Consider the following 10,035-nt stretch of genomic DNA (forward strand, 5'->3'; position numbering starts at 1 on the left):
GGCTTATCCAATTGCCATGCAACTCTGTATTCCGATTATGAAATCAGATTCCGTGGAATCTGACTACAGGGAAATCCAATTACTTCATGCCATGTAAACGTAGTGATTCTGGTTTAAATAAATGATCACTGGCAAGTTCTTTTCTGGAACAGAGAAGCAAGGAGAATGACATCAAGTCTTTTTTCACTCACCTCATCAAACAGGTTCGAATTATCAGGAACATTATCTATTAAGACTTTGGAGTCTGTTGCCGGTTGCTCAATTACAACATTCGTTGTTTTCCTTCGTTTCTCCTCAGGCTCGCCATCAAAACCGTCATTACTGGGGAGAAAAACCTCAAGCTGGTTAAAGTAGATTCACATTATATTTTGTTATATTTATTGTACTGTATTTATTATACATACGCAACACAGGCTAGATCAGCAATGTCTGCTTTTGTTTAGGATCCCGGCCATCTAGTGTGTAAAGTTTCCTTTGGTTTGCTGTCAATATGCAGTACCTGTATACCAGAACTGTTCACTAGATACTGCTATACAGACACTGTTTAGCTTGTCTGTGAGTAATACATACATGATGAAGAGTTAGAAATCAAGAGCAGTTTCTTAACTCTGTAATCTGAAGCCAATTATTGGAAGCCTTTGAGTTTAGATTCTAAGTATAGCCACCTACTGTAAAAAGTAAGGCTGCCCTTTGCCAAGTGATTAAGGCAAAACAGGAAATGCTAACTGTATATACCGGTACCACTAAGAAAGCTATTCCGAAACAAAAACACAATCAACACCAGAAACAATTACCATAAAACTCATCATTAACTAAAGGTAAATAAAAGTGAGAAATGAACTGGAAATTTACACTGTGCTACAGACAACTGTATCGTAGCTGCTGACCTACAAATATGTATTTCTGTAAAAACAGCACATTATATAACTGCACACACATTTATTAAATGTAACTGCTTCCAATTTTTTCAGGGGCTTGTACTTTAGTTTGTGTATTAATTTGACATTGATGAATGTAAATTGATTAACAAAATTCTAGATGACAGGTTCTCAAACATTGTAATAAAAAACCCCACTCACCACCATCTCCCCCACCCCCACTTTTTTTAATTACCTGACAAACTGAACGAATGTAATATGTGAAGATGCAAGATGCCTGCAGAGCTTGGAAGGCCGCGCTTCTGCTCACGTACACCACTCTTTAAAATCTGTATTCATTTTTCCAATTCTCCCAATTTTGGAATGTCCAATTATTATTCAACCTGCAGCCTGTTTGTTTGTTTTATGTTTCTGATTTGCATAATATTTTGCAGTGTCAAACCACTAGATAGCAGGGGGAGGGGGTTGTTGGTTACCAGTCTGACCTGGTGCAGGTCCACCAATCCTGGACATGCATTTGTACCTCTAGAATGCTGGTGGGAGATTGGGGTCCAAATGGCATGCCCGGGATTGGTGAAGGCAGATGGAGGGCGTGATTTAATGCGAAGAGATAAATAAGAGTGCGTGTCTGAGCATAGTTGTGACAGAGGCTGTCTCCTTGACTAGAATTTAACATGCACTACAGAGATAACACAGACATAACAAAGGAGATAGCTGCTTCTGCATCCAGAGCTTAAAGAATATCACAGCTTTTTGAGATGTTATAATAATAAAATAATGACTTTGATCGTATTATTGAGGAGTTTGTGATTCAATGCCTTTTAAACCCATTTTCCGCTGAAAGAAAACATTAAAACAGCGTGTGTAAAATAAACAGCACGTGTGAAAATAAACTGGACCTGACAAGAGCTGAATAAATGGACTGTAAAGGGTTAACTAAACAAGACGTGGCCGGGAAAGTTTGAGAATCTCTGCTTGGTAAAAGACCCACAAGAAATTACCTCTTCTCGTTGGAATCTACATCTCTTGATCGCTGCTTGGCAACCAACTTTGCCATCCTCTTTGCTTTGTTCTTTTGCCGGTTGCTCATTCCTGGGCGGAACTCCGAGTCAATTAATTCAGCAGCTGGCATAGTCTGAAAATAGAATACACATTCAGAAAAAAAAAAAAAAGACAAAGTTAACTTTCCAAACTCATCAGCTTTTTATTTGTATATAACAAGCACACACAAACGATACAGGAAAGAGCTATAATTAAAGACATTTGGTAGGGGCAAATACTTCTTGACATATACAAGACACATTCTTATTGTAATTTCTAAAAGCATCAAAATATAAACTTACAGTATCTATAACTTATTTAGGATTTCAAATGTAGTTGATAAAGGGTCGAATACCACAGTGTAGTTGTCGAGATATATATAGGTTTAAATTTTCTTAAAGTCACTGCTGACTAAGTATGCACTGAAATTATTAGAGGAGCAACATTACACTACACGTGACTACAAATTGGTCCAATATAGTGGGTTATTTAGGTAAATGGAATATAAGACTAGAGACATCCCTTTTTTTTTTTTTTTTTTTAAATCACTAATCAAATGTATTACTTTTGGTCATGTATCAAAATAAGCACCATATGAAAAGGCAGTCATTTCCAACTTAAATGTGGAGGCACTAAACACTTGCACCAAACCAATTTTCACAGAGGGTTGTGTAGTATATTTAAGTATTAATGTACAGCTACCAGCAGTCATAAGGGAGTGTTCAACTGTTGGGATAACTTAAATAGAAGTGTAATTAGCAACCAATTAAAAAATTGAATACAGGATAGGTAATAACTGCCTCACATCTACAACAATGAAACTAGAAAGCAAGTACTACAACAAATCTTGAAAGCAAATCGCTTCTAATTGCATTGTTGAGTCCTAGACTTCCATTTATTCAATTTCAACATCCAAAGACGACATTGTTCGTCTTGACATTAGAAATACTAATGAAGTTAACCCACTGTGTGATTCCTTGCAGTTGGACAGCCTGAGGTTCTACATACAGGTTGCTTATTAGCTGCTGGGCTCTTGGAGGGAGTGTAATCCAGGTCTTCATCATTGAAAAGATCCTCTGTGTTCATGCCAATGGCGGCTCCCATATCAAGGCCCATTTTCTTCTGCAGCAGCTTCCTCTGTCGAGCTAATCTCTCCTTGGGATCAACTTCACCTTTGCAATAAAAAACAAAAACACTGTGGTGTATTGAATGTGTGAATTTAGATTTTTCAAAAGAGTTGAATCCATTCCCTTGCATTCTGTAGACTATGTAAAACAATTAATCACTTTTACTAAGGTCTAACAGTTACTCAGACTGCTGTTAGTATTCAAAACAGATAGAAGCATCTGCTTTTTCGTCTGTCCACTCCTCAATATTTTCTTTTGAAAACTGGGAAATTCATTTGGACAGAAGCTTTTGATTTTAGAATAATCAATCAGTTTACCGCAAATGGATGTTGCATATTACGCTCCTTAATCATAACAGTGAAGTTCAGTAAATGGCAAAACTTGAGGAGAATATGAATATTTCCCTTTTCTCCTAGACTCTTATTGCACCTTTCATGTGCCGCAATAAATGAAATTTCTCACTTTAGAACATGAGATTACCTGAACTGTCATCCTGGATCTCAAACTCCACACCAGCTGATCCCAACAAAGAGGCTCCATGTTTTAAAAGTCGCAAGACATCAAATCTACAGAAACTAAGCCTATCTGAAGGTGCCTCCTCCATGGAACTGTCCAAGCTAGACTCTGAAATGACAGAAAAGACATTTGGAAAAGCAAATCGGTGAGCTTATAAGCGTATCAGCAAGTGTTATGGAGAATAAGACAGCCCTGCCAAACACTAGTTTGCTGTATTTATACACACTTGTGATTTTAGTGCTCATAAAATGAACTCTGTGGCACTGGCTGTGGCTAGGCGTCATGAAATCTTCTCAGAGCTCTACCTGGTCCCAAACAATGGTGTCAAATTATCCTGCTTAGGACTTTTCAAAGTCCACTGGTAGGGATGGGCAGCTAAATGTGCATGGTTTGGATAACTGTCGAAAAAAATATCTACAGTTCATATTACATTGCATAAGTAAGCTTCCAATGTTATTACTAATGATTATTATACATGTGGAGTTTGTACATAAAGCAATATTTCTTTGTTTATCTAAAACAGGTTGAATACTGTAATTTTTTTTTTTTTTTTTTTTTTTTTTTAAACAAAACTACTTCAAGTTATCCCACAGCAGTCGCTTGTCTCTGCTAACAGACATTGAAACTTGCATTCTGTGTCTGTTTCCTTCAAAACCATTATCAAAATACAGCATCAGTTCACAAAGAGATCTTCTTCAGGCACTTTGCTAAGGCTGCATTGTCGCTTGCTTTAGAAAAATGTTTGCAGTAGAAAAATGCAAAGGCGTGGTCATGATGGTGATTGACAGCAAGGCAGAAGTGGATGGAATGTTCAAGTGTTAGGCTACAGTAGGTAAGAAAGCCAAGTAGCACTGAGACTTTGTTTGTACAGAAGATTGAATAAAAAAGGTGTTAGTATAAAAATTGCCTTTTCCTTCATAGGAACGAACAAAGCATTAACTGTTGCATTTGACAATTGTAAGTGAAGAACAGGAACAGTGTCAATACCATAATGTACCTAAACCGCAAAACCAGTGTACCGACTCACCCCTAACTTATACATTTGATCCTCGTCTAATATTTTTTCATCTGTTTCAACATTTATAATGTATAATTCGCATGTAGTCAACACATATGCCTTTTATTTAAATAAAACAAAACGCATGCAATAGCTAATTCAAATCCATAACCCTTAGATTTTTTGGGTTCTTTGCTTGTATACTGTACTTCTATTTGAAATATGCAAAGACAACACTATAGATGTGAAGTTGATGCTGCTCCCCGAAACTATTTGTTCAATCTTACTGCAATTGCTGCAATCAAACCATGTCGCCAAGTGCAAATGTAGCAGGCTATAGCAGTTTAACTAGTCGCATTTCAAATATATGCAGATCCAGAATTAACATATATGAACTCTCTGAAAGAATTTAAAGCACTGGTTAGGATTCCAAGGTTAATCTTGACACTTTGGCTAATAATAATTGTATAAATAACCCCCCTTCCACCTCTTTATTGCTGATGGTGTTTTTGACCCTGGGGCGTTTCCTTTTTAATATGACTATATGTGATGGTGAAAAAGTTACTTGCTAGAGCAGACTTACAAGATATACAGTAGTGGTATTAATGTGCACATATCAATAAAATATCAACTTGTGTTTAACCATGTAGCAAGTGGACTTTCATAATGCTAGTGATTAACTAAAAAATGTATTTTTATATGTATGAAATCTGCTTTTACAAAAAAATAAAAAAATACATCAGTGAACTGAAAGCTAAAATTATTACCAAGATCCAAGACATAGATGGATTACAATATTTAATACCTTGTTTCGGTTTTGGGACAGGATTCCACTCGGGAACATTTTTCACAATGGCTTCTACCGCTTGGCCTGCTGCAATGCGGGTGTCCCAGTTAGGGCTCCTTAAGTATGTTAAAACCTTTGGGTAGAATACATGTGCCACTTTTAACCACATTGCAATGTACTGCTCTTTACAATTCAAGATATTATCCTCATTCCTGTAACAACTTCTTGCAATAATTAATTGTCTTTACATTATTTAAAATATTCTGCATTCAACTATTGTTTTATTGTCATTTCAATAGTTTAACACAATCAAGCTTAATTGGGTTATTAGTAAGAGCCAAATTTATGACAGACAAGGTTCTAATAAGAGACTTAAGAAACAAAACATCTTGTTCAGCAGTCCTAATTAACATTTTTGCTCATACTTTCATCAGAGAAGCCAAAAGGTTTGTGTATGTTACTCAAACCTGATCATGATTCAGATTACTACTACTGCTGCTGCCTACATGTTTAAACTCTAGGACAGCAACTATATTCATTCAATACATTATTCATTAGCTTTGTTATTACTTTAATTTTTTTGGTAAATAATGTATTTCTTAGTAAACTGGTCCAATTTTCGTAACAAATTGTTAATTACACATTTTGAGAATTTGGTTGTTTATACTAACTCAATTCCTAGGTTGTGGATAATCATTAAATAGCTTTGTAATCATCAGCCTATTTTCCTGTAAACACATTTTAATGGAAGTAAGGATTTCCAAAGTCTTTTTCAAAACACAGGCATGCCTACTCAGAATTAGTGAAGTCTGGACTTACTTTAGATAACAAGTTATTCAGCTCATGAGGATGGAGCTTGACCACATCTCCTAGCTGCTGTGCTGCTGCCTTTCTTGTCACCGGAGTTGTGCCAGTGTCCAGCAAAATAAACAGGCGATCAAGCCTATTAACAAGACAAATGCATTTCAATTCCCCCACATTTTCTTTCAATAGGGTGGATCAAAAATCACTTTACCTTATATGGCAGGGAGAAATTTGCTGTTGAGCAGAGAACTTAGTAGAACTGAGCAGAGAGCTAGCCAGAGACAGATGAACATAGAGAACCTATTATAGCACCATCTGCACAGTGGATTGACCTGGATGATATAAACTGTCAACAAAATCCTGTAAATTATATCATATTATACAAAACTACAGGCTGATGGCTATTTTGTATGTGCAATAGAATAAACAGTTTAATTAGTGACATTAGATTCCATTTAATTTCCTAAATGTTTAGACATGTTTAAAATGTGCTAAAATACTGGAACATTAACCGAATGACTTAAAAAAAGCCATTACAGTTCTGCTACTTTATGATGCACTGCAACATTCACGTGGATGACTATATATGCGTATATTTGGAAGGAAAAGACTAACATTGAATACATTTACACTAGCATGTACATTCCCTATTGTATACCACAGCTGACATCTATATTTGGCCTGCGTATTGTTATTTAGGGTAAATTCTAAACTTTCAAAACTTGTTTAAAGCACTAAAACATCTATCAAACTGCAGCTAACAAAATAATTTTGTACATCTTACCCTGTTAGCTACATAGGTCTCAATGTGCTGTTTTGAAAGAAACAAGTTATTATTTTTAAACTAGACATCTGGTACTACATTAGGCTAAAGAAAGCCACCAGTTTGTTTGTCTTGCCTTCCAGGTAGCCTGTTACTGCTTTACTGCCTTGATCAATGCACCCTAGCAGTGTCTTCTGGATTAGAGCATATTACTGGATGAAAGCCTGTCAGTCAATGCAGAGGAAAAAGCTAGCTAGTTATTTACAGGACAGAAGCCAGTGAAGGTGTGGGGTCAAATGTACCCTCTAGCTGAAACGACCCAGGAAGCTAGGTCTAGTCAAAGCTAGGCTTGCAAACAAATTTCTTAGTGTAGTACAAGACATCATGTTTTAAAAGATGTAGTAGATGACCAATCTACTATTTCTGTAAAGATATATTGCTTCTGCTATATACTATATTCACTAGGTTTAACTACTATTTTGTCTACCACTATCTGTAATTTCTGCCCCTTCTGAAACAGACTAGCTACTAAAATGTAAAGGATGAACCCTGTAATATTAAGGGATTTATTTTTCCAGTGTAAACTGCAATATCATTACACATTATAAATTGAAAGACCAGAAGTCGAAATTTTAAAATTATATGCGCCATGATTATCCAAAAAAAAAAAAAAAACCTAACTATAAAAACAATGCTACTCTCATAACCTGTTACATCTATTTAAGGAATAAAGGCGATACATTTTGTAAATCAAATATATGTGCGATTACTGCTGTGCATACACATCCTGCCATGAAGGACTGAAGTGGAGAAGATGACAGGCAATTTTCTCCCCTAATCAACACAATGCAAAAGAACAGCTGCAGGTGGCCACAACTGAGTGTAAAACACATTCTATTACATTACACTATCAGTGTCAGCATCACCCTTAAAATAGTTGTTTTTGAAGAATAATTTAGTAGCTTACTAACAAGTATTTTTTTTACCATAACATTCTCCAACAAAAATTGTTTTCTTGATCTTTTTGTTGTCACTATTACCCCTTCTCCACTGTCACATCCGACCCGTGAGGGCTCCGTACGGTATGGGTAAGGATGGCTCTCCACTGGCTATTTGTCGAGCAGAGAAAGAGCCAAACCGTGAAACTCTAGCCTCACAAGACATCTGAATCCAGCTGCGAGCCAAGCCAATGGCAGGGTTAAGGATTTTTGTCATTACTTTGCATTGGTCAGTACACTCCAGAGAGAAAAACAACAAAGGTGACTGCAACAAGTGAGAACAATGCGATAAAAATACAGCCTTGGGATGCTGAGGAAGTGCAGGCTCTAGTTTCTCCGTGGGCAGATACAAGTGTTCAGGAAGATCTGGAGTCGTGCATCAGAAATGAGAAAGCTAGTCTCTAAGTTGCCTTGGATAAAGGCATCTGCTAAAAAAAAATAAAATATAATAATCCTGAATTTCTGACAATACACTTAATTTGCACGCAAAAAGTCATTTTTAAAACCTTTTCTCCCCCTTCAACAGAACTAATTGAAGTTTAGTGAGTCGATAAAATCAGTAAAAATTAGTGGATTATAAAAGACATTCCTAAATATATTTACAAAATATTACAAGATACAGCTGTACTGCACCTTTTGGCCAACTTAATTACTGTCTTTCGTTGGGTGTGACGTCACTAGCACGACTCAGCTCTGCATTGGAACAACCCAGGCTTTCCATAACCGTACCATGAGGGCGAGGCTCGGTTGTACAGTGGAAAAAGAGGTATAACAGTCAGGTGACGCCAACATTTATTAGCATAGAACTATAATATCTGAATAGTAATTTCCTCATCTATAAATCTGACAAATGCACAGTATGATAGTACAAGCTACAGGTTAAAGGCAAGACAAACTACATTTAGTTCCAATTTCTGCAATGCCAAAACTATGACAGCAGTCATGCTTCAACATCAGTTAAATAGCCTACATGCCACTTAAAATAGCTTTATCTGGAAATACCCTTTCTCTGATTTCCTCTCCAGCTGCTGTGTTATGGCATGTTTGACACATGAAACAGCAACAACACACCCAAAAGAATGTTAAAATACAACGAAGCCACAGTGACCTAGGATTAAATATCGAGGACTTCCACATTAATATGGAATAAGGCTGGAATCTTGATGTACAGGGACCCACAGCGGTGTCATTTCGGTTACTGGTGTACACGCTGCAGACAACAGGAAGTGTAGCTTTAGTTTTCATATGTAGATTATAAAAACTGCATCACAATGATCAAGACAACATTCCCAACATACAGATAAGTGTGACACGCGACATATAGTTCCTTCACACATTTCCATTCGCACTGATGTCTTCGGACCTCAGTACATTTAAAAAAGATTTTTTTTTTTTAATTTAGTTAATTTAAAATACTGTACCTGTAAACCATGAGTCTAATCATTGACATTAAATATATCCCATATCAAATAGAAGCCTGGCGCGATTCTAGCTTTAAAAGTATATTTCCAAAGAAATAGATTAACAATTTAATTATTAAAATATGGCATTTCATTTATCAACAGTTTTGAGGTGGTTGCGTTTACAAAATAATTTCACATGCGCCTTTAAATATAGGAGGAAAAAGAAGAGTTCCGAGTTGGGCCCGAGAAACAGAATTTAAATAACATTCCATTGTCAGTTTAAAAATAACGTTCCCACCTTGATACGGCCATGATGCTGAATTAGGGACGAAACGGCAATCTTGAGTGATCTGTTTCGCCTCAGATATCCACCATGCGTTTTCAATTGTTCGATTCTTTTTTTTTTTTTTTTTTTAATCTCAAACGCTCCGGCGGTGCTGGTGGTAAAGGCCCTTGCTCTGTCTCGCACCATCCACCGCCAGACACAGACGAAATGCTGCTTTTAATTCATAGCTTGAAAAAGGTCTCCCTTTTCTCCCAAAAATCGCGGGATGTATAGTCTCGCTTTAATATACTTTTATATCGGTTTCAAACTCTGGGTTACCCCTCTGCACTAGACCCAAAACTGTGTTTAATTCTAATTAGAAATAAAGAGTAATTTTTATGTTCACTAGAGAGAAGCCAGGAGCCTGATTTTATATGAGGAGCCATCTTGTATTTA

At 36.5% G+C, this 10,035-nt stretch overlaps 1 protein-coding gene across 2 annotated transcripts in view; it reads right to left on the reverse strand.

Moving 5' to 3' along the window:
* Positions 1–10,035, reverse strand: part of btaf1 (BTAF1 RNA polymerase II, B-TFIID transcription factor-associated) — a 48,194-nt gene extending 38,159 nt beyond the window's left edge. Inside the window, exons 1-7 of one of the 2 annotated variants that reach the window (XM_041268005.1) lie at positions 9,613–10,035; positions 6,166–6,289; positions 5,365–5,479; positions 3,527–3,670; positions 2,928–3,091; positions 1,880–2,013; positions 192–321 (exon numbers count right to left, since the gene is read on the reverse strand). In XM_041268005.1, the coding sequence (XP_041123939.1) occupies positions 192–321; positions 1,880–2,013; positions 2,928–3,091; positions 3,527–3,670; positions 5,365–5,479; positions 6,166–6,289; positions 9,613–9,626 (825 nt within the window). In that variant the 5' untranslated portion in view covers positions 9,627–10,035. Of the gene's footprint in view, positions 1–191; positions 322–1,879; positions 2,014–2,885; positions 3,092–3,526; positions 3,671–5,364; positions 5,480–6,165; positions 6,290–9,612 lie in introns of both variants that reach the window. The other variant, XM_041268004.1, reaches the window with a different exon arrangement.

The sequence above is a fragment of the Polyodon spathula genome, chromosome 13 (assembly GCF_017654505.1).
Source record: "Polyodon spathula isolate WHYD16114869_AA chromosome 13, ASM1765450v1, whole genome shotgun sequence".
Lineage (NCBI taxonomy): Eukaryota > Metazoa > Chordata > Actinopteri > Acipenseriformes > Polyodontidae > Polyodon > Polyodon spathula.